General features: G+C 37.9%; 3 protein-coding genes and 1 long non-coding RNA gene across 6 annotated transcripts; 3 read left to right on the forward strand and 1 right to left on the reverse strand.

Moving 5' to 3' along the window:
- Positions 1-157: 157 nt before the first annotated feature.
- Positions 158-5,631, forward strand: LOC135430459 (RNA-binding protein 5-B-like). Its single transcript, XM_064685135.1, has 13 exons — positions 158-179; positions 258-384; positions 488-841; positions 901-1,114; positions 1,651-1,720; positions 2,007-2,080; positions 2,620-2,697; positions 3,081-3,207; positions 3,325-3,561; positions 3,623-4,090; positions 4,162-4,966; positions 5,025-5,271; positions 5,326-5,631. The coding sequence occupies exons 1-13, from the start codon at positions 176-178 to the stop codon at positions 5,440-5,442; spliced, it is 2,922 nt and encodes a 973-aa protein (XP_064541205.1). The 5' UTR covers positions 158-175; the 3' UTR covers positions 5,443-5,631.
- Positions 5,632-5,759: 128 nt separating this feature from the next.
- Tgt (tRNA-guanine transglycosylase) lies at positions 5,760-7,194 on the forward strand. The gene is made up of 2 exons (XM_064685138.1): positions 5,760-5,943; positions 6,004-7,194. Exons 1-2 carry the CDS (start codon positions 5,855-5,857, stop codon positions 7,133-7,135), a joined length of 1,221 nt encoding a protein of 406 aa, XP_064541208.1. The 5' UTR covers positions 5,760-5,854; the 3' UTR covers positions 7,136-7,194.
- A 521-nt stretch (positions 7,195-7,715) lies between these two features.
- LOC135430464 (dnaJ protein homolog 1) lies at positions 7,716-23,879 on the forward strand. Of its 2 annotated transcripts, none has more exons than XM_064685141.1 (6): positions 7,716-7,917; positions 15,365-15,529; positions 15,588-15,927; positions 15,984-16,215; positions 16,279-16,636; positions 23,235-23,879. In XM_064685141.1, exons 3-6 carry the CDS (start codon positions 15,702-15,704, stop codon positions 23,460-23,462), a joined length of 1,044 nt encoding a protein of 347 aa, XP_064541211.1. In that variant the 5' UTR covers positions 7,716-7,917; positions 15,365-15,529; positions 15,588-15,701; the 3' UTR covers positions 23,463-23,879. The 2 variants fall into 2 exon arrangements, with proteins under 2 accessions (XP_064541211.1, XP_064541210.1); XM_064685140.1 differs by having other exon boundaries at positions 7,717-7,917; positions 16,267-16,636.
- On the reverse strand, positions 7,898-9,683 carry LOC135430468 (uncharacterized). Of its 2 annotated transcripts, none has more exons than XR_010436613.1 (3): positions 9,393-9,683; positions 8,666-9,010; positions 7,898-8,607 (listed from the first exon to the last, which is right to left on the reverse strand). It is a non-coding gene; the product is annotated as an uncharacterized LOC135430468 (long non-coding RNA). The 2 variants fall into 2 exon arrangements; XR_010436612.1 differs by having other exon boundaries at positions 8,670-9,010; positions 9,304-9,683.
- Positions 23,880-25,294: the final 1,415 nt, after the last annotated feature.

Genomic DNA, 25,294 nt, shown 5'->3' on the forward strand with positions numbered 1-25,294 from the left:
TCTTTGCTGCGAATAATTAGTATTTGGTCCTGTTCAAATCGATAACACAAAAGCAGGCATTTTGTGTGAATGGCAAGAGCAGGCCGAGATTTTTTCCACAATTTTTTTGTGCGTGTGCCTATTGTTAATTTGGAATTAAAACCAAGTGAGAAAGTTTCTATTTGAGATTTGCTAAATGAGTGAGTTGCGTGGTAATTGTTGCTAGCTAGTTGTGCACAACACACGTTTTGTTGGATTTAAAACAAATTCGGCCTCAGGTAGGCGTAACATGGACTCGCATTCGCGCTATGGACGCAGCTTTTCTGGTGGCAGCGCTGGCGGCGGAGGCAACAATAGCGGCAATAGCCAATACAGACGCTACAGTCGCTCCCGTTCGCGTTCTCGGTAAGCACATCTAGTCACACAGACACAGACACGCTTCAGCAGTCACCTGTATATAAAAATAGACCGTAACAATTAGCTAATTTATTTATGTGCCTCGTTGCAGGGATCGTAACCGGGACCAGGCTGGATACAGGCGCCGAAATTCACGTTCGCGGAGTCGCGAACGCTCTATGCATCATCGCAATGCTGGCAGCGATGACAAGGATCTGTATCGCGATCTAATTAACGATGATTACAATGAGGATCGAGGCAGCAGCTACAGCGGCTATAACAATTCGCGCACCAATAATTATCACAGTCGTCGCGACGATAACTATGATAGTGAGCGCGAACGTGAACGTGAACGTGATAGGGATCGGGATCGGGAGCGTGATCGCGATCGTGACCAGCGCTGGAAAAACTACGATCGAGAGCCACGTGAACGCAACTCTGATTATGAGCGCGGCATGGAGCGCGGGTAACCTCCGCTGTTCCTATATATTCATACAAATTCTTATAAGCTTCCAACTTCTTTAGTCGCGACTATCGCTCGCACAACAATGGAAACGGCAGCAGCGCAGTCCCCGGCAACAGCCGTGATCGCGACAGACGATATCCCTCCGATGAAGACAGCTATGACAGCGATGAGAGCGACGACAGCCAATATCGTCGCAATCACATCCGGACCAGCAACGAGGCTCTCAATCAAATTATTATATTTGGTTTGAAAAAGCACATCACCGAGGCGGACGTGAGTAGCCCAACTGGCGCTTTAAAAAGCAGCTAATGTTGAAAATAATTTTAAAAAATGCTGAGACCTTTCTTGGCCACAAATTGGAAAACTGGGTGGATAGTTCTTATCATTGAGATACCAATTGCCTAAATCCGTTTTAAATTTCAATTGTTTCTTGCTGACATGAAAATAGCCACATTTAGCTAGCAAAAACCAGCTCTGCTGGAGAGAAGCTTTTAATATATTTAACAACTATGATTTAGTCTTGTGCCATGTCCGCTTTCACCTTACGGACGTGGATTTTGGCGCTGTTTGCTATTCCGTTTTTTCTTACGAAACATTCTGTTTGTATAATTTTTAAATATTTTTAAATCTTGGTTTTCGGAATTCGAAAGATTTTGTCACATTGCAATTCCAGCGAATCTAATTATTACACCTTTTTCTATTATCCGTTTGTCTTTCGAAATATTCCATTCTTGTATGATTTCCAAAAACCCTTTGAATCTTATTTTTCGGAATTGCAAAACTATTAATTAAACTTTTTGCTATTACAGATAATGGGCGCACTGATACAAGTGAATATGGAGCCTTCTTCTATACGGCTTATACGCAAAAGACCTACAGGTGGGTTACAATATCGAAGCTTTTTCTATAACTTAGCTTAACTATATGCAGTAAGACAAATATCTATAAACGGGGCGTAAGTATTACTTTTGTGTTAACTTGGCAGTAGTCCGGCAAAGTTCGCACCAGCAACCAAATTGAATATACTTGGCCTTCCATAAAAAAACCGACAACAAAACAAAAAAATAAAAATAAACAAAACATACCCAAAAATGCTACCAAAATATTAAACAAACTACTTTTTTTGACAAAAACCATTTTGTATCTGCTTCTATCTAAAATTTAGGTGCATCACGCGGTTTCGCATTTGTCGAGTTTAATACCGTTGAGGAAGCAACACGTTGGATGGATATAACCCAGGTATCACAACAAGAAACCCAACTAAGCAAACCAAAAATTTAAAATTATTAAACAAAAACAAAACAAAACAAAGCTCGGCATCAATAATTGCGAAATATGTGCCTTAAGTTCAGTTCCCCAATTTTGCCCATCGACAGAGCAACAACAGCAGCAAAAGTTCAAAGTTATCGCAAACCTTCGTATTGTATTATATAGTGGCATATATGATCCATTTCTCCTAGCCCATATTCTTTTTTCAGAACGTGCCATTTTGGTTTGTTCTGCCGTCTTTTATTTCATATACTTTTTTTGTATGACGAGAGAGTTCCTGGCGGCAACTGAACTTAATGTAAACATTTCAATTTATTGCGTTTACTATGGAGAAACGAAAACAACAACAACAACAGCAACTGCAACAACGGCTGCAAACAACAACGGCAACTGCGCGTTTAAGACACAGAAGCAACCTGGTGACTGTGTACTCTGTGCAACTTATGCTATCCCAAAGATCAGTCCACTAATCGATGCCATTTTCTCTTTTCTCTTCCTCTTTCATTCAGGGCACTTTGAAGCTGGGCGATCAACGCGTTTCGCTGCAATACAGCCACAAGCGCATCACCGACTGGCATTGCGTTAAGGTAAGATTAGTAAAACATACATAAATGACACTTGCCTGAAGCAGAAAGCACATGAAAGCACATGATCCTAAAGATCTAAAAAGCAGATGTAGACATTGAGCGGCCAAAAATATAGTCACATTTAAGCTCTAGAGTTGGGCCAAATTTAAATAAGCTCAACTATGCTAAAAAGGATGCTGTCTAACAGGAGTAGCAACAGCTTTAAAACTACATTATACAAAAATATTAAAAAAGAGCGTTGAAAGCATAGCTTTATATTACAAAAATTTGAACAAACTTTATAAAGCACATTAAAGCTAACTTATTAGTTGCATGCTTTAAGCAAGTGTCATTGAACCATATTAAAAGTGTTAATTAATAAACTCTTTTCCTCCCTCTTACAGTGTGGCGTCTACAATTTCAAGCGTCGTTTCTCCTGTTTCATGTGCATGGCATCTCGCGCGGAAAGCGAAAGCATCTTCTCTGGCGGCGGCGAGGGCATCGACGAAGTTAGCCCAATTCTTACAAAAAGTATACATAAATAACAAATATCAACTTTATTGCCAAAAATTGATACGTTGCGGTGTTTTTGGAAAACATTTTTTAATTGAAATGCTTTCCCCAACCACTTCTCACAATTCAATGCAGAGATCATGCTGCGCAATCTGGACGCGCTGACCAACGAGGAGAGTGTGCTAACTGCTCTGCAGAAGGTGCTGCCCAAATTGGCCAAAACCATTAATAAGGTGCTCATCAGTCGCGATACGCTGACCCAAACGTCACGCGGCATTTGTTATCTGAACTTTGAGACGCTTGTCGACTCGATGGATGTGCACAATGCGCTAACCACTCTGGATCCACCGCTCCGGATCGATGATCGTGATGGTGAGTTGAAAACAAAAGCATAACTCTTATTCTCGTAATTTCTTGAATCTCTTCATTACAGTCTGCATCAGCTACTGCATGGACACTGAGAATCGCCAGATATTGCCAAAGGACACGCAAGAAGGCAGCATTCATAGCGGTGCTTTGGCCGCTGTACCACCTTCGGAAGCGGGCGGTGTATATACGCTAGCCGATGTGCCGCGCCTGGCCGAGTACAGTGCCTCGCTTTATGCATCCACGCCGGCCGAGCATGCCCATTATGTGCAGTATTACACTGATTATTATTTGGCTGAGATCAAGAAGGGCGGCGGACAGCTGCTTAGCGGCGGTGACGCTCAAGTGACTGAGGCCAACTCTGGCGCTGCTGTGGCCCTATCGGCCATACAACGGAAGCAGAAGAAGATTAACAGCATAGAGACGACAGCCACAGCGGCGGCAGCAGCAGCAGCACATGCAGCTGCTGCGGTGAAGGCAACGTTTGCGGCACAGAATGTGGTTGCGCCCAGGGGCAATGATGGCAAAACCTATCGTGAGTGGGCAAATCTCTTTTAAGTAAATGCACCTTGCTTATTTGGCTAATTTAATAATCTTTTACTAAAGCTACGCCCGATGTATCTCGCTATCAATATGATGAAACCTCTGGCTACTATTACGATCCCAGCACGGGCTTGTATTACGATGCGCACTCGCAGTACTATTACAACAATGAGACGGGCGCCTATTTGTACTGGGATCAGCGGCGGAGCACGTACATACTGGCGACACCGGCATCAACGCAAGCCGCACTGGCGGAGTCACTGGCCCAGGAATCGCACGCTGAAAAGGATGAGGAGGCGGCTAAGAAGGAGAAGGGCAAAGATAAGGACAACAATAAGCATGATAAGGTCAAGGTGGCCAAGAAAATCGTCAAGGATATGGAAAAGTGGGCCAAACAATTAAATCAGAAAAAAGACTATACTGTGGTGGCCACGCCGCAGCCCATATTACCTGGACGCGGTGATCCCGGCGAGGGGCCGAGCACATCACGTGCTGCGGCTGGCGCCTATGCAGATGTGGGTTTCTCTATACTCGAAAAGAAAGAACGTGGCAAGCTGGGCGACTATGTGCCTACGCCAGCCGCTGCACCAATTAATAAATTGGTAAATGCCTACGGCGGCGGCTCCGATTCCGATGAGGACAATGGCGGCGCTGGTGGCGGGGCCGGCAACGGCGGACCTGTCGATGAAATGGACTACGTAGACTTCCAGAAACTAACCTGTCTGCTGTGCAAACGTGCCTTTCAATCACATGATATACTACAGAAGCATTTAAAAATGTCCAATTTACATAAGGAGAACTTGGCTAAGCTCAACATGGACCGCGGTGCCGGCGGCAGCAGCGAAGACGCAGCGGGCGCAGGCCTATCGTAAGTCTTAAAATAAGATATCATACATATTTCATTTATTAACAAACTCAACCAACAGCTACCGTGACCGTGCCAAGGAGCGACGACTTAAGTATGGTGAGGGCGATCCGCCGCCGCCAAATCGCAGTCGTGAGCGCTTCGAACATGAGATAAAAAATATGCAGAAACGACAGAAGGATGGCGGTGCTGCGCCCGCCATGCCCATCAGCTCAAATAATGTGGGGAACCGTCTGCTGCAGAAAATGGGCTGGTCGGAGGGTCAGGGTCTGGGGCGCAAGAACCAGGGACGCACACAGATCATTGAGGTATGTCAGAAAAAAAATTGAATTTATCAACTACAATAATCTTCCATTTTACAGGCCGAGGCGCGCTCGAACAATGTGGGCCTGGGCAACAAGAGTAGCACTCTGGCGCCTGGTGACGATTACAAAACGTACATTAAGAAAATGATGAAATCACGCTATGAGAATGCTTGAATTTAATTGGTTAATTATTGGGTTATAACAATTAGGTTTGATTTGATGATATCATTTGAATTATGCATACAAATTGTTTACCTCAATTTTCATTACGTTACATGTCATACCAATCGCATAACTTAGCTGAAATACGTTTAGTGTAATAATCGTTGTATATAATAAATATATATAATTTAATATATTAAATTTAAGTCAGTTTTGTGCGCAAAAGTGAAAAGTGATCGATAAAAAGCGATGAATTTAATTTGCAAAACCCGCTAAGCAGTTGGTATTTTTAGCGTGCGTATTTTGGTGTTTGCAACACGGTCACACTTATCTGTGTTAACGTTTTGTTTACGTTTTGTGTTGCACGTGTTTTAAGTATATTATTAATTATTGCATTATTATATATAAAACAAGCGTGTGCCAAATGAGTTCTAGCAAGATACCACCGTTAACCTACAAGGTTGTGGCCGAGTGCTCCGTGTCCAAGGCGCGCGCCGGTCTTATGACCCTGAGGTATATTTTTAAAAGGAGTCTACTTTGTATATTTACTAAATGTTTATTGTTTGTCTTTAGGCACAGTGAAGTGCGTACACCAGTATTTATGCCCGTGGGCACACAGGGCACTTTGAAAGGCGTGCTGCCGGATCAGTTGATCGAGCTGGACTGCCAAATTCTGTTGGGCAACACCTATCATCTGGGTCTGCGACCCGGCATTGAGACGCTGAAACTCGCCGGTGGGCTGCACAATTTCATGGGCTGGCCACGGGCCATACTGACGGACTCGGGTGGCTTTCAGATGGTCTCGCTGCTGCAGCTGGCCGAGATTGATGAGCGCGGCGTCAACTTTCGCTCGCCGTTCGACAACAGCGAGTGCATGCTGACGCCGGAGCACTCCATGCAGATACAGAATGCCATTGGGGCGGACATAATGATGCAGCTGGACGATGTGGTGAAGACGACAACGACAGGTCCGCGCGTCGAGGAGGCCATGGAGCGCACCATACGCTGGGTGGATCGCTGCATTGAGGCGCATGCCCGCGACGATGATCAATCCCTCTTTCCGATTGTCCAGGGCGGCCTGGATGTACCGTTGCGCGAGCGCTGCGTGGGCGCCCTGATGGAGCGTCAGGTGCGCGGCTTTGCCGTTGGCGGACTAAGCGGCGGTGAGAGCAAGCATGACTTTTGGCGCATGGTGCACGTGTGCACGGACCGACTGCCGCGCGATAAGCCGCGTTATCTAATGGGCGTGGGCTTTGCCGCCGATCTGGTCGTCTGTGTGGCACTGGGCATCGATATGTTCGACTGTGTTTTTCCCACGCGCACAGCCCGCTTTGGCTGCGCCCTGGTGGACAGTGGCCAGATAAACCTGAAGCAGCAGAAGTACAAGCACGACATGCAGCCCATTGACAAGGCGTGCGAGTGCAGCACCTGCCGGCGCTACACACGCTCCTACCTGCATCACATTGCCACAAACGAGCCCGTCTCCTGCTCGCTGCTCAGCGTCCACAATGTGGCCTATCAGCTGCGTCTGATGCGCTCCATGCGGGAGGCTGTGCAACGCGATGAGTTCCCACAATTCGTTCGTGATTTTATGGCGCGTCATTTTGGGTGCGATCCAATACCCAGCTGGATACGTGAGGCTTTGGCAGCGGTGAAAATTGAACTGCCGCCCGATGCGGCAGAGGAGCAAACAGCGAGCAGTTGAGTCTAGTATCTCTCTCTTTATGACAAATATACCAATGAACTTATTGTATATACAACAAATCGTGTGAGTTCAATGTTATTATCTATGTTGAAGCAACTGTTATTATTTTGTAAGTGTATCTAAAGGCCAGTTTCCCTTTTTTTGTTACGACACGTTAAAGCTTTTGGCACTCGTGTCTGGCGTCAAAAGCTCTTTGCTTACCTATGGGAAAAAGCTTACCACACATGACGCATGCGAGACATCGAATGCCGCATGAAGGAGGATCAATTTATATTCAATTTGTACTCTATTCTCGCTTTTCTTTCATGCCGTATGGTACTTGAATGTGTCCACAAACATACAGACAAAAATATGTGTGAGTGAGTGTGTGTGTGTGTGTGTATGTATGCAAATACATTGTATGTACTTGTTTGTGCTGCTGTTTAAATGTGTTTCCCTCCTCCCTCCCACAAAAAGAAACGTGCGCTTTTTGGGTATTGCTCTTTTGCTCTCTGGCTCTCACGAGCGCTCGCATATGCGTCAGAGACGGAGATCAGCAGGCATTTCAACATTTGACAGCAGTCGCGGCCAGTCTGGCTGTTTAGTGTGTCTCAAAGCGTCGTCATCGTCGGTGATCGCGCGGTTGTTGTCGTTGTTGCGCTGTAACGGTTTTTTCAGGCGCTCAGTCTACGCATTTCAGCGGCCATTGGCAGTTAATACAGCTCCCCGCCTCGCCCGCTTTAAGAAACAAACGTGTTAATAATAAATAAAAACAGATTGAAATTTTGAATCCACTACCAATTGTAAGATATTATTTTTGTTAATTTATTGCTACAATCAATCACAACACAATTGCAAGTGCGTGCGTGAGTGAGCGTGAGTTGGTGTTTTTGTTGTTGCTGCTGCTGGAGTTCTTGGTGTGCGTGCGTGTGTGTGTGCGAGTGTGTGTGCTGAGGCTTAACGTGCTACGTTCTGCCTGTTGCCAAATGTGGTCAAAGCAAAATAACAAAAATACATATGTGCATACACACATATATATATTTGTATATGTATATGTATGTGTATTTATTCATACATTTACACAGAACTGTGCATTGTAAAGTGCTTTTTATGGCTTGAATTTTTGCGAGTTTTCGTCGCATTTAATGTTCTTTGCATTTCGTTTCGTCGAGAGCTTTAAGCGTCACAGCAGCCTGCACAACTTCTTATTGGATTCTCGGCAGAACGTAATGTATTGGACATTCCCATTAAACACAACGGCCAATTGGACTCTATGTACTTTCATATTTGTGCACCCATTTACATTTACAGAGGCAGAAAATCATGTGCAAATTAGGCAAAGTCCAAGGCCCCCTAAGAAGAATTTTCCTTTTCGTAGGAACATTTTCACGGTTGGTTCGGAAAATTTCAGTTTCTCTTTATTATTTGTATTTTACTAGCCATCGTTTTGCCTTTGGTTTAGCCTGTGTTTTTGATTTTTCATGGTTTCATTTCTTTAAATAAGTTTTATTTTTAGCATTTTTAGTTATTTTTGTATATTTTTTTTCTCACCAACTTTTTGCTTCTGTTTCTGTTTGCTCGCTTGATTATTTTCGAATATTCTTGGCGATTCTTTGGAATATACACAGCGGCCACTTGGTAAATACATACATTTTATGTGTGTGCGAACAGATTTGTGTATGATACGTAATTTGTTGTGCCGCAATACAGGGTTTAAAAGGGCCTGGAGCTGCAGGTGAACATATCCAATTGGAATGTTTTTTATATGAAAAAAGTCGCAGCCTCAAGCTGTCAAAAAAGCTCAGCCAAATGGAAACTGTCTGGAGAACTTTTTTTGTTTACGTTTAACTCCTCTTTAACGCTATGCCCAGAAAGCCCAAAGTCGCATTGGTCACACTGTGTGTTACAACCATAAAGATTATAAAAAAAGCAACGATTATGATTGAACAAAAGAAATCAAATAAAATAAAGATTGTTGGCCTCCAAAAATTAGAAAATAAAAAAAAAACAAGAGTTCGCCTTGCTGTACGTGTTTGTGTGTGTATGTGTGGGGAAGAGTATAAAAACAAATGGCAAATTACCAAGAAGAGAGTCAAACGCCGCAGCAGCGCTAATCATAATCGTAATCACTTACTCACACACACACACATGCAGGCAGACAGACACATATGCAAACTGTCAATCTTTACCGTTAGCAGTCTATCGTTTCTGCAGCTTTTATTTGTATTTTTAAATTATGACACACAAAATAGCCTCGTTCGCGCTCTCTTTCACTCACCCTCCACCTCTCTCATTAAAACAAAAGAGAGCGCACACAACTCTTTGAACAGCTGCTGAGTGGGCGGCGCAGACGTAGGCGGTGGCCGGTGCTGTTGTTGTTCTTGTCTTCAAATTTGCCACACTTGATTCAAATTTGCCGCAAAACGGTGCTCGTCATAAATAGGCAAAGAGCAGATAAACACGAAGAACTGTTGTGGCTGGCAATTAAGCGCAAACTAATCGCAATGTGGTTGGAAGAAGCAACACAAAAAGGAAATATACTTGGAGCTTTTTTTTTGTTGTTTTTCAGTTTCCAGTGTTGTTATTGTAATTGATTGATATCAATTTTTTTTAGTGTTGTCACGGTGCGTTTAACGAGTGTTAAAAATAAAACGTCATTAATACTTTTTGTCTTCACTTGTTGGGAAAGTGTTAATAAAAAGTGTTGCAAAATTACATTTTGATTAAATTTTGATCGTGTATCAATATTTATAACAAATATATACAAATACAATACAAGCAATAAAAACATAACTAAAACTTGTTTTCAGAGTCGTATGCAAATTTTGGTAGCCAAGTTTGAAATTCTAAAAATCTACAATATGTTTGTTGTATTTTGCTTTTTAATAGTTATTCTATGCAAATGGCATAAATACACGGTTTATTGTTTGCTTACGTTTTAAATACAATGCCAAAACAAACGGAAATTGAATATATTGTAAAGAATTTCTATGTTTATTCAGTAGTCCAGCGCATTTCTTAAATTGTGACCAAAAACTAAATAAAAATTGCATAAGTTTTCGAGATTTTTTTTTTGTGCAACAGTCTTGAACCGAAATTAACGTCGTTGACCGCCCCCTGGACCCGAGTGCCATTCCAATATGTGATTCATTTGAATGAAACGGCTCGCACATGTTTTCTCCAAAAATATTCCGCATTGCCATGTGGGAGTCTCCACTGTGGACACTTTTAGCTCTCATTTACGCTTAGTCATTTCGTCTATTTTCGTAACGGATTTTCGGCTTAGAAACACCTACAACGCAACATTCTGGAATCAAATGTTGGCTTTTTAAATAATTTATAAAAATATTATTTTTTGGCCATTCGAGTTTGTTTGCCTAAATGTTATGCTTGGTTTTTATTGATGTTGGTCTTTTTTTTTTTGGTTTAAAAAAAAAATGTTGTTTTTTTTTTGCGCAACGTGGGTGAATAAACTTCACGCTGTTTGACTTTTTTGCCTAATTTTAAATACATCAAAAAATAGCAAAATGGCAACAATAACAACAACAAAATGTGGTTGTCAATGAATGAAGCTGTTGTTGACTTTGAAGCAGAGAACGAGAGTGAATGAAGGCGCTTTGTGCCCAACTCAATGCGAATCGAGTTGGTCAAGACAGAGCGAAAAAAACAAATATTCAGTTCACTAACCTTGAAAGCTGAAACTGTGGTGTTGTGCGCTAAAAAAGTGTTGGATAACGAAATTCTTAAAGTTGTTATTTAGGAAGAGCCAGGTGTGCATGTGAACTGTACGTGAAGTGTATTTTGTTTATTGAACTTATCTGGGAAATGCCATGACATACATATTTCCTGCGTCCATAACAATTATTGGCATTCTTTGGCTGACCATCATTCCAGCAATTTGTTATCAATTTTAGTGACAAATTTTCAAAGCAGAGAGTTTACTTATAGAGGGACATAGCACATGATCTGAAAGTTACATATAATAAAAGTTGCCTTTATTAGTCAATTAACACTGAGTAACATTTAATATCAAACATTTTCTGTAAAGATGGTGCTTTAGGTTTTCTCATTCATTTCAACATCTCTGAGAGATGTTCCTATCCCACACTGTTACATACAATATTTAGCCGGTAGTTTTTAGTACATCCCTAAAAAAATGCCATTCTCTACGAAAACATAAACAAACGTCAAACAAATTGAAAAGTTTATTTAAAATGTCGTGAATGCATGTGCTGGTTATTCAATACTGTTACTTTTCATTGATATTTATCAACACTGTTAGCGAGCTATTTAATTTCTATAATGCATGAGTACTTAGTACTAATGCCTGGTTTTTCATGGTCATGAATGTGATCCTAAGCCCCTTTCGCACTCCGAACTTATATATATATCAAATATATATTTTTAAAGCCTTTACAAAACTTTTTTATTTGTTTTTATTTTCATATAATGTCATATTGAAACTATGTTTGCAAATATTGTTTTTAACATATTTTACCTATATGTTTCCAGCCATTAATTATAACTTCAAGCTTGTCCATAAATCAAACAATAATATTTGTAAATACATATACATATATGTATATAGTAGATATTTTTTTAAATTTTATTTTGCCGAAAATGCCGTCGCATGTGGATTTGAGTTGCGTATTCGCTTGCAAATTTATGAGCCAAGAGGCGTTTGCGATCATAAAAAGTGGATAAAAGTAAAGCGCGGCATTATAAATCAAGTTCAATTCAATTAGAGCGCATGGGGCGCCATAATTTTTGCGCTGGCCTCATAACCTACGACAATTTATTAATTTTAGCTCGCACAGATATGTATGTATATCCAAAGTGTAATTGTTGTGCGTGTGTGTGTGTGTGTGTTTTTTTATACGTGCGACTGAATAACTAGAAATTGAAATTGCATATACAAAAATGGCAAAAATATTGCACTAAAACAAGCAAGAAAGCCTTAAGCCTGGACTAAAAAATACCCTATACTGATTAAAGACCTTAGTCTACATAACTAAAATAATCGAATAACGCAAGTGCCTGCTATTCGATTACTATGCAGCTTTTAGCACAGTTAGATGAAGTAGGCAGAGTTGCGTGTCCCAAAATTGAGAATCATTCATAGAAAATTTCTATTAGTTTTTAGCATGATTAATAATATATATTTTAATAAACTAGAGACTTGCAAATTGTGTTACATTCACAGTTACAACTCTTAACATGCTGCTTTACATAAATCTGTATACTAACAGGGTATGCACAACATTAAAAGCATTTCAATAATGCTGTTTAACATACATACAGCATATATTTATGTACCTCTATATGCATATAAAATTGCCATAAATTGTTAAACAAATGTTATATTGTAATCAATAAGCAACGAATTCGATTTGATGTGTGTGTGTTAATAATTTATGCGGAAGTCTCGCCCACACAGAAACATGTTGTAATTGTCAATGCAGGTGAGGGGTGGGTTGGATGGATGTGAATACTCATATAATATTCGTATCAGCATGAATTTATATCCATACAACACTCATTATTTTGCACGAACAATGCGAATGTTGTTAATAATTCAATAAGAAACACCAAACGAAACGTGCGCGAAAAATTTTTCAATTAAATTGTCAAAAAGGAAAATCATAAACTTTTGCATATATCTACATAGCAATCGGGTTGGAAAAAGATAGAAAATAAACATATATTCACCTTGCGTAATAATTTTCAAGAATTATTTTTGGACGTACGCAAATTTCTTATAAAAAAAAACCCGAAATTCGCCAGCGAAAAATGTGTGGAAAAATTATATTTATGGTCGCGACGCGATGGCCTTGCCTGATACCCCAACGCCCCAAATGCGCCACGCCCACGCCCACGCCCCAAGTCAATGTGGCACACATTTGGCACGATTCAATGATCGATAAATAGATAGATATCGGGGCATAGCAATTATATGCATATCGCATGTGAATATATTGCAGTCGACAGTCGAGCTATGTCTGGATCGCTGATCAATCGAGCAAATTGCGCGCATTATTGACAGCTCGTCCCCCCATGAGACATCGAGTTTGGATTCAGATTTGGATTCAAGGCAGCAAATTGGCAGCAGACATTTGTGCTGAAATTATTGTTGTGTGTTGTCAAAGCAACAAGTTGAGAAGAAAACAACAACAACAACAACAACAACAAAAAAAAAAATTATATTCCAAGATGAAATCAGTTAAATTCAAGGCTGGCAATTGCATTGAGACTGGATTGTCAGGCGTTGACATGTTGAATGTTAATGAATCGGACTTGGGAATCGCATTAATTTCAACTTGAACTTGATTGAGGGCAATTGAAATTATAAACTGTCTGGATATGTAACTGATACACATAAGAAGAGCTTAGTTTTTACTTTTTGAATGTTGCTTGGCGCATAAAATGAATAATAACTGTGTGTACTTACTTAATGTTAATAATTTTAACATGTTTTCGCTCTGTTATGTGACTCACAATATTCATGCTAAAGTATATTTGGTTTAGCCAAATATTTTCTTAATTATTTTCACAGTGCGGTACACCCGTCCGGGTTTTGCCTAGGAAGAGTATTTACTATTTAATTTAACTACAGTTTTTGTTTCTGATCTGATGTGGATTCTCCAGAAACTGTTAAACAATTCTCTTATGTATTTTCATTGATTGCATAAAAAATTTTCCCAAATATTCTTTTATTTTCTAAAACTCTGTAAGAGTTCTCAGTTCCAATGGTTTTTTTATTTGATCCCCTTCAGAGCGTCAGGATAACCACAGCTAGGCTTTTGTATAAAGTTAACAGTGCTAAGGCTATGTTAATATGCATTGCTTCTGTTATGTGGCGCTGCTTATAGCTCTGTTAAAATTCATATTTTGCTTAGCAGTCATATAATGTAAAGCTACGCCCATGATAACAGTATGTTAATGCGAGCCTTAGTAGTATTTAAAATATTTATTTTATAAATACAATCAAGAATTCCTTTGTTCTATTAAATAAATGCCTTTTATTAATTAACTTTTGCTGAATTTGAGTTGAAAAGCGGCTCTTTTATTGTGGCTAATATAAAATTCTTCTCAATTTCGAGCTTGATTAACTTTTCACTATGAAATGTCTTATTTATAGTTGATTATATTTATTGAATGACTGCGCCTAACCGCAACTAGAAGAAATTAATAGATGAAGTGTATTGTGTTGCTTTAAGCGCAAACCAGGAACAGTTCAAATGATATACAATATATATAGATATATATATATATGCTATACATTGCTCTTAAGAGTTTTTTATTCACAGTGATCTGCCGTTGTCAGTATTTAATGAAGACATTCATAAATGTCATTGTCAATTCGAATTCTTGTGCTTGTTTGAACTCAATTGGAATTTTAGCGCTTTGGCTAAGGTCAATGCAAATTGGCTAGCGCACAAAATTTCATAAACATATGTGTATATGCTTATATAGAGAGTACATACATATATATATGTATATATATGTATCTATATGGATATGTACTTAGTCTTGTGTATATTAAAAGAGTTTCCCGGCGCTTGTGTCTTGCCGTGCTGTGCTATTTATTTGTTAAATGTTTTAGCGGAAAATAAATAATATTAATTCTATTTGTAGTTCTGCATAAGCAAATATTTAATTTAAATGTGCTCATAAATTTAGATATCTCTCTGTACTCGTCGTCCGACTTGCTCAACAAAATCTCCCAATCTTTGAGCTCTGAATGAGTGTGTGTGTGGTGTGTGTTGCCTTTTCTGTTCGCTCTCGAGTGCTAAATTTAACAAAACGTGTAGGCGGTTTAGCATTGAACATGGCCAAGGCTTGTGACGTGCTATTGGAGGCGACTATCATCATAATACTTATGGGCGATTTTTAAAAGTTTCTCGACAAAACTAACCCAATATATGTATCAATATACATATCTATATATAATTGAGTGTGACCCGAATACTTGACTTATAAGGGATCAATGCGCAACCCAAAGGAACAGATATCTGCAATTCTTCTTATTCTTCTTCTTATTCTAATTGCATCTTCAAGTGATAAAAAGTTTTGTCAAAGATTTTATGAAAAGCATCAACAACAACAACAACAACAACGCAGCAAAAAAGTGTGTGTGAATTAAATGCTTGTCGCATCGAACCAACAAGCGTAAGGTCGCTGGTTCAAATTTTGACAGCAGCTTTTAAATTTGTTCATATGTTTATTTAATTTGTAATTATTAATTTACAGAAGAAACCCCAGAAAAAAAACAACAAACAGACAACAAAATGTATGTGCCATTATAGAAAGCAGGAAATTTGGAGCAGTATCATAGCCACTAAGTAACACCCGGAACTAGAAACATATATATACACACTCATATATATGGACTATAGACAAATGATATATAAACTTGTAAGTTTTAATGAATATAAACTCGAATTGCAATTAATTAAAGCATTTTGCATTACAGACCTTAGAGCAGAGCGCATAGAATTAAAGACGTCGCCTTTTTGGGAACTTCATATAACTATATAAAGCAACTCAAAACCTCCCACGCACACACACACACACAAACACATACACAATGGGCAAAGATTACTATAAGACTTTAGGCCTAACAAAAACTGCCACCGATGATGAGATCAAAAAGGCCTACAGAAAACTGGCGTTACGTTATCATCCCGATAAAAATAAAGCCGCAAATGCTGAGGAGAAATTTAAAGAGGTCGCCGAGGCATACGAAGTGCTCTCGGATAAGAGCAAGCGCGACATCTACGATAAATATGGCGAGGATGGACTGAAGAGTGGCGGTTAGTTAATGAATATATCCTCATATTTTGATTCTTATCATTTATTATATTTCTAGGCGCTCGCAATGGCGGTGGCAGTGGCAAAAATACATTTACATATCAGTTCCATGGTGATCCGCGGGCCACATTTACACAGTTCTTTGGCAACAGCAATCCGTTTGCCTCGTTCTTTGACATGGGCGACAATCTGTTTGATAAGAATGTTTTCGATTTGGATACGGAACCCGATTTCTTCTCATCGCCATTTGGCGGCCTGGGCTCTAGGCATGGCCTAGGCAGCGCCTTCAGGTAGATTTACTCTGCATTGAAATCTGTTTCATATTTGCTAAGCTTTCGTAGGCCATCTTTTAGATCACACTCCTTCAATGTGCACACCCCCTTCAAAAAGGAACAGAAACAGGATCCACCCGTCGAGCATGATCTCTATGTCACACTGGAGGAAATCTATCATGGCTGTGTTAAGAAAATGAAAATCTCACGTCGTGTTGTCCAGCCCGATGGCAGCTCCAAGAAGGAGGACAAAGTCCTGCAAATATCTATTAAACCCGGCTGGAAATCGGGCACCAAAGTCACGTTCCAGAAGGAGGGCGATCAGGCGCCCGGCAAAATACCAGCGGATATTGTGTTCATCATTCGGGACAAGCCACATGCCATGTTCAAGCGCGAGGGCAGCGATTTGCGATACACGGCGAGGCTGACGCTCAAGCAGGTGAGTGCACAAAAAAGCAGAGGTCGAATTATTGGCATACTTTTAAGTGTGAGCTGAGGGCTTAGCGGGAATGTGTCTGTAAAGATACTTATCAATTTATTATGAACTCGTAGAAGGTATTATAAATGCCTAATAAGGATCATGATCAACAGCTGAGTCACGACTGTCCATTTAAATATGTCTTCCAGTTTAGAAGTTATTTGCATAGGTCTTTTTTGTTGCAGTCGGTATATAGATCGGAATCGTAAGAATTGCATATGAATAAACGTTCAAAAGTTAAGTATTTTGTTTTCCAAGATATCTTGACATATCTTTTCAACATCGAATTGCTGTATCATATAGCTCTAAAGCAAGAATCGGTCGATTATTGAGTTTATTTATAGCAAACTCTTTTGTTTAAAAGAAGAAGTCTCGCTAGTCTCCAAATATATGTCTGTATCTATATCTAAATCATATGCCTCCTATCGGAACAATCATTCGCAAATAAAAGCACTTCTAAGCTTCTAAACTTCTAGATAATTTAATCTGATGCCAAGTTTAACATACCCCCATTCTGGAGAATTAAAGCTGTCTATTTCTCAGTCTGACATATTTGTTTGCCTAGAACTCAAATAGAAAGCAACTGTCATGCGCTTGCTTTCCCATGAAAAATATGATCTTGAAAAAATACAGCTGATAATCAATTTCTAGAACTTATATAATTGAATAGTCATTTGGAGATATTACCAAATTCCGCAATGTGCAATCATAATTATCACGAGCCGCACACAAAAAACCGTGTCAAATATTTCTAAATAGAAACCACAACATGACACTTTTAGCTAAACTGAGACTCTACCAAAATGGTAATCATAATTTATATACACATATATATCTTAGATATATATATACATAGTGTTTATCGTTGAAAAATGAAAATGAAAACGCTGCCAAAATGGGCAAACTGAGACCCCAAAAATATTTACTAAATTTGTCGCACTAACAAGCAATAAAATGTTAAAAATGTCAAAACTTAGATAGCAACTATTTAATCTAGTTAATGCAATTAACAATTTTAACATGACTACGGACTGGCCAGCATGTTATTTATTTATCTATTTTTTGTGGTAATCATTAAGTATGATTTTTTCTGCTTGTTTTTGGCTTGTTCGCCATATGCGAAGTTTAGCGCGAAGTTTGCGCCCCAACTTTTAACGCAGTTGGCTGTGAAAAATTTAACACCTCAGCGTCATGAACTGCCTACCAAGTTGCCACAGAGTGTGCGTACGTGTTGGCCCGACCAACTGCTGTGCCCGCCTAATTGAAACTTGACCATGTTGACCAAATTCGCCTGCCAGCCAGCTCTCAGCTCTTGGCCAGAGTCTGGCTCTGGCCTGGTCTGGTCGGCAGCTTCAGGCGCGTATATGGTAAATTTGCCATAACCATAACGCTGATTTCATTATAATTTCATTTAGGCGCTGCCCGGCTTTAATTGGGCGCCATACTGTGAGAACCCAGCCCAAGACCGTATCATATCATATATTTTGCAATATTTGGCAAGACCTAAACGGTTGACAGCTGGCCATAAGATCAATTTAAGGGTCGTAAGATGTCCATATAATTGTGACATTATGCTCTGTCTGTCTTATAGTTTAAGGCGATTAATACTTAAGTATTTAACAACTGGATAAGCTAAAGCTTAAAAGTCGTTTTTAGTCATAAATACCGCTTTTCAGTCTCCTACAAAAGTTGGTGCTAGTTGAGAAAACTCTAAACTGCATTTCATAAAATATTTGGCCCAGTGTGGCAACTTCCTCAATGTAATCTGGCAACACCTTGACAAATTTACGAGTTCATATTTATAATATAAAATCTTTATAGAACCCATGAAATTGGTTTATCAAAATGAGTACATTTTTAAAAATTTTACTATGTCAAAATTCGAATTTCTATTTTGAAACAATTCCATATATTTTGAAGATGTTGCAATGAGAATCGCATAGAAAGGTCGAACGGAAACATACATACATTTTAAGAAATGTTTTTTTAAATAACATCTCTGAGATCATTTTAAATAGTTTATTATTTCAAAATTTTGGGCCTTAAAAAATTAGAATCTTTTTTGTAACATTTGGATATATTGTTTTGATATAAAATTTAATATAGTATTTTGAGAATACAGCAATGAGAATCGCTTAAAAAGGTCGAAAGGAAATTTTTCGGGTATAAATTTCTTTTTGTAACAATTTAATATAATATTTTGAAGATACATCAATGAGAATCGCATAGAAAGGTCGAAGGTAAATTTTTTCAAATAGAAAATAAATAATCCTTGAGAAATGATTTTTAAAAGGGAATCAACCATTCGTTACGCTGCAACAAGCGTCACTTTCTTGTTTAATCAGATTAATAGCTTGAACATACTTTATGTAAATTTATTTACGTTTTCTTGTCGTTTATTGAAAGGAAAAAGGGAAAAGGAATTGTAATTAAAATAACAAATGGTTGCCCGAATTTGATTTTTTTGTTGCTGAACAAAGCGGGCCGTAAAGCAATTAAAGCGCCAAATAAGTACTTCACATAATTGGCCGCAACAATATTGAATTTGTTTTTATTGTTGCATTATGCATTAAATTTAATATCGGCCATAAATTACATCATCGTTCACGTTACAAAATCAGAATTTGCAGCAAGCGGTGAATAATTTTTGATGACATTTAATATTCGACTAAAGCACTAAACTAAAATGGGATCATTAAAATATTGCTGCACTCATGGCACTGACCTACAGCACATACTTATAATAGAAATAGGAGAAGTGCTTTATGGACATACTATGTGCATATACTCGTAAATTTTAGATGGAATGCAAAGTCAACAGCTCAATGGCGAAAAAAACAAAAAAACAAAAAAATAACAAGAATAAAATTGTTGTCGCTTTGAGTGTTGTCTGCGTCCGAAATCCGCGAATGCAGCATCATCTACCCCAAAAATTGATGAATGCCAAAACAACAATTGAACGTTGGTTATGTGTTTGTCCTATGTCTATGGCTTGCTCGTGTAACTGATGGCCAGACGTCACAAATTTTGTTATCGCTGTTGTTGTTGTTGTTGCTGCTGCTGTTTGAAATGTTGTCTGCCCATTGCCATTGTCATTTTTGGTTGGAGAACTTTTCGACTGCATAGAATCGGTAGCTCAATACAAAAAGCATTCAACGGCTTCGTTTGCATTTTGATGACAGTCGTCAGCGTCCTTCACATTGTCAATTCTAAAAAAATCAAAAAAATAAAGGTAAAATAAAAATAAAAATCAAGTAAAACAACAAAATGCTTTATGACATGCTATTGAATGTCGTTGATTTGTTTTTCAAACACTTTTTCAGTTTATTTTTTGAGCGAGCTGTAATTGTCTCGCGTCGCGCAAAACTGGGGTAGTTTATGTTTGCTATTTCCCTTAACTAGACTAACTAATACCGAAACTGTTAAAAGAGAAGTTCAGCTTGATGGGAAATCATGTTTTTTAGAGTAGCTTTGGGGATATTTTTGAAAAATGCACACAATTTTTACAATTGTTGTTTGACTATTAAAACTATTCGTACTCTTTGGAAAAATTGAGCACTCATGAATCGCTTTTGATTTCCAAATGCTCATTAATTTAAGTAATTAATGAATTATTTAATTTTTTTGTTTTAAACTTTTCTGTGCGTGGTGCCTAAGCAGGGAAAATTTTAAAATCCTAGTTTCTTATTCAACATGTCCATATACCCTGAGAAATTTAATGTTCTCTTATTAACTATACACTATTTCTAAACATATAAGCAAAGAAATAATTTAGATTTTTAAAAAATTAGCTTGGCGCCCGTGCAGGGACTTTTTAAAATGTATGTTTGTATTTCTATATATGTATGCCCGAGCAGGGACAGTTTTTAATACTCCTTAGTTTCTTAATTTAATATGCTCATATATGCAGAAAATTTGGAAGTTTTATGTAGTAAATAACTTATAAACATTTTTATAAAACCAGCAATTTTGATTTTTAGAAATTAGCTAGGCGCCCGAGCAGGGACTTTTAAAACATGTGCGTATGCATGGCGCTCGAGCAGGGACAGTTTTTTAGTTTTCATTAGTTTTCAGTTAAAATGCGCATACAAGCTGAAAACTAAGAAACTTTATGTAGTAAACAAATTTTTAACATTTTTATAAAATAATTTAGATTTTTTAAAATTAGTGTGGCGCCCGAGCAGGGACTTTATATATATTTTATGTGTATGTACGGCGCCCGAGCAGGGACATTTTTTGATTATTCATTAGTTTTTTAATTTAATATGCTGATATAAACAGAAAATAGAGAAATTTAATATTCTACACGATTATTAGAGCAAGAATTTTGTTTATTTTACAGACATTTTTCTTGTAACTTTTATGGCTAAAATATGAATAAGCCATAGTCGCAATTAAAATTGTGTATGTTTTTGTTATATTTATTGTTATGCGCAAGAACCAGCTGCCATTTTAGGCAACAGATTTGTGCCCTTATCCACCATGCGTATTCCCCTCACCTACCCAGCTGATCCCGTTGTTGCTTGTAACCGAATCGCAGTTCGCATTTGTATTCCCTGTGTGCTCTTTTTTTTTATGGCTCAGCTTCCGTAAAAGGTAGCAAAGTATTTAAGCGTTTTTATGTTACAGATTTTTGTAGTTGTTGATTTTTATTTACTTCGTTTTTTGTTTTGTTTTTGCTTTGCGAGAACATTTTTAACATTTCCATTAAAAAATTTCAATGCTGGCGGCGGCGACGTCGTCGTCATCATCGGCATTTTGTGCTGCTCTTATTGTTGTTGTTGTTGTTGCCGTCGTCATCAGTTTATGTTGTCATCGCTTTAAATTCACCTCTCGGCGAATACATACATACATATAAGCATACATACATACATATATTTAAATATTCATAAGGTGTGCACTTTGCTTTTGTCGCAATTTATTTATGTTCTTTATTGGGCGAGGCAGCGTTTCGCACCGTTCACAGGGTTTTATGTTCTGGACAACTGTCCGATGCGGGTAACTGGGTATCAAATCACAATGTGTACAGTGTGTACAGTGTGTATAGTACATATGACAAGTGTCAGACAACTGGATGTTATAGAAAGGCGTAACTGATTTATGGTATTAAATTTCAAAAAAAAAAAAACATTTGAACATTTTTAATTTTAGTAAAAAGCTTTAAAAAAGAGCTTATTATTATGTTAAAGAACTTAAGCTTTTGACAAACGATTTTGTTTTTAAAATAATTGTTTCGAATATGAATTCAACCCCAAGTTTATTGTAGCAAATAAAGCCTTAAAATATATAATAAAGCTACCTTAAAGCTTAAACAATCTTTTAAGCTCTTGAAAATTATAGCTACTTTGGAAGAGAAAATACGGGAGGGAAAGCTGTTGATTTTTTTGTCTCTAATGAATAACATTTAGCGCAAAGCTTAGATGATCTTCAAGTTAATTATAGCTTGGTTAGTGTGAAAGTGTTAGAGCTTTATGTGTTTAATTCATAATATTTGGCTTAAAGCGTGGATGAGCTTTAATAGCTTGTTTAGCTGAGAGTACATTCATATCGCTTTTTGTGCATTAATACATAACAGTTAGCGTAAGAATTAGATGAGCTTTAATTAAAATAAAGCTTATGTGCTTTAATACAATACATTTTTAATACATCAAATTTAACTATAAGCCTGGATGAGCTTTAAGTTATGATGAGGGTGTGAATAATTGACATTTGGTCGAGCTTTAACCTTCTTTTAGTCTGTAATTTTAACGAGCTTTCAAGAGTCACGTGATATATTCAAGCTAGCTTAAAGCGTTTGTCTGTTGCTTAAAGCTCTCACTAAAGAGATGCTACAATTGCTCCGAACAAAAACTTGTTATAATATTATTAAAACTTCTCTTTAACTTTGCCAATCACATGACTAAGAAGCCAAAAAGTTTTTCTCTTCAATTATGAGCAAGTTTCGTTCACTAATTAAGTTGGGCACATTAATATCTCAATCGAAGCAAATCATGATTGATAGCTATCTTTTAGCTGGCCAATTAAACAAATCGAATGTCAGCTGGGGCAAATGGAATCGTCCCGGCTAAAAGTGGACAAACAAGGAATACAGTCTGTAGATTTTTGGTGCGGAGAAACATGTCAACAACATGTTTAAACACGAATTAGGCACATAAAAAGCATAAAAAGGATTTATGCAAGACACAAAGCAAACACAATAAGCAGACGAGGGAGCATTTCTGTTCGATTCCAAGCGACATGTGGCTGCTGCTGGGTGTGGCAAGTGGCGAGTGGCAAGTGGCAAGTGGCAGCCAAGAACATAAACAGGATTACCAAAAAGATTGATAGATTCCACAGTTAAAGCCCATGTGCGTTTGTTTGACCAGCTTTCCCTATTTTTTCTTACTTTCATTCATTTATTTTTTTTTTTTTTTGTGTACAATAACATTTTACAGGAAATTGAGTTGTTTACTTATGGGGATTTCTTTCAGATTGTGCTTGATTGATAAGCCCAGCAATAGTTGAAGCATTTTATTTATACTTATATTTATTGATACGTCTCTCTTGATATTATTTGTAGGCGCTCTGCGGCGTTGTCTTTCAAGTTCCTACAATGTCCGGCGATAAACTGCGCATCAGCACCATGCAGGAGATCATCAAGCCGAACACTGTGAAACGCATCCAGGGCTATGGATTACCCTTTCCCAAGGATACCACGCGCAAGGGCGATCTGTTGGTTGCCTTCGATATACAATTTCCGGAGAAATTGACTGCCGCGCAAAAAGAAGTGCTCAGAGACATGTTATGAAGATATTAATAAATGCCGCCTTAACCACGACAACGACTCACTCACAACCCGGCAACAGCTCAGTCTATCCAGTCTTCTTCTAGTTAGTCATACTAAAAACTACTACGCAATCAAATGCTATTGTTTTATCATCAAACAAATGAACATTGAATGTGTCATCATTCAAATAATTCGATATATTTCGTTTCGATGCGCATTTCATTTGTGCTGATAAAATATTTTACAAACATTTGCATCATCTAATAATGCTCATTGAACCAAACACGATAAAAAAAACACACACACACACAACCAACCCCACCATCATCATCAGTTGCAATAATACATATGTTGACCATAGTTATTATATCGTATAATTCATAATTTATTTGTCTAAATTAAAGCTACGTATAATAAAAACAAACATGTGAAACACAAGTGAATCGCTTAAAAACATTTGCTGCATATCTCTCTTTGGTTACAATATGACAATGTATAAATGGAGATTTTTTCCATAATGTGTGTTAAGATGAAATGAGATCTTAGGACGATCTCTAGTGAACTTTAAAAATTATTTAAAAATTTTTTTATATTCAAAACACATCTGTGCAGCGTGTCAAGTCGCAAATATAATGAAATTGGTACAAAATCATAAGGCAAAAACAAGGTAAATATTTGTGTGTTTTGGTCGTTGGATTTTAGGCATATTACCGTTAACGACCGTTTCTAAATTGGAAACTTTTCTTAATTTAACTTTAAAGCAGCCAGGGCCAATGGACGTTCGACTCGGTTTCGAATAGAAGTCATTCATCGAGACATTTTGTGTTCTTTTTATCTTCAGCAAATTCAGTTTTCATGCTCCTGATATAACATAAAAGATGGATTTGATCTGATTTCGTTACAAAGGATCAATCAGTTGAAAAAAAAATAATTTTATAATATATATCCTCAATAACATACATACAAAATATTGGGAACGGATTACGTCCCAATGGAACAATCAGGCTGAAAACAAAGGTATTTCATAATATATTTATAATTGTAAAATTATGTTTAATTTTTTTTTATTTATTTTATATATATTTTATTTGTCTTGCCAATAATCGGCAAGGTTTAAAAATTAAAATATGTTTAATATGTTTTTATTAGGTAAGCTTCAAAATGATTTTATACCAGATTTTGTATACGATCTGATAAGATTTTTATACAATCTAATAAGATTGATTTCCTGTGTTGCCACCCTGAAATGCATTGCATGAATATTCATTTGAGTAGAGTGTTGCCAACTTGTAAAGGCTGCAGGCAGTGTTGAAAAGTGGCCTAGAAAGCAAGGTGCCTGCACCCAGTGTTGACACGTGGTTAAAAAAACAAAGCTATTAAATGGATGCCTCTTGTAAACATCCTGACAGTTGCTGCAGTTTAGGTATTAAGTAATAGGCCCAACTGTGTTTCACAAAAAAAGAATAGCAAATGTTTTCTCTGTTTAATCAACGGGCTAAGTTTTGCCTTGGCCTGAAAGGAAAAGTGCAAATTGTGTGGTAATCGGAACGCGTTTGCCTAATTAGCTGCCGTTGCCAGCAGTTGGCAGTTGTTGCCAGTCGCCGGTTGCGAGTTGTCAAAGGAACTTGGCCAGCGTAGCGCTCGTTAAGTCATTAAAACTGCATGAAGTCAAAACTTTATGGTCTGCAAAGTTTGCATCAAAGCAGGAACAAACCGAAAAAAGTTAGAAAATGGAATGAAAAAATGCCAGGAGATGAGAAGAAAAACCTCGGAAAAGTGGGCAGCAAATGCAGAAGAAACCGAGCAACATCAAAGCCGCCAAATGGTAATTCGTTTAAAAAGGAAAGCCAAGG

Source organism: Drosophila montana, unplaced genomic scaffold (assembly GCF_035044405.1).
Source record: "Drosophila montana isolate Dmon_TW-CO22-7 unplaced genomic scaffold, ASM3504440v1 contig_3013_1, whole genome shotgun sequence".
NCBI lineage: Eukaryota > Metazoa > Arthropoda > Insecta > Diptera > Drosophilidae > Drosophila > Drosophila montana.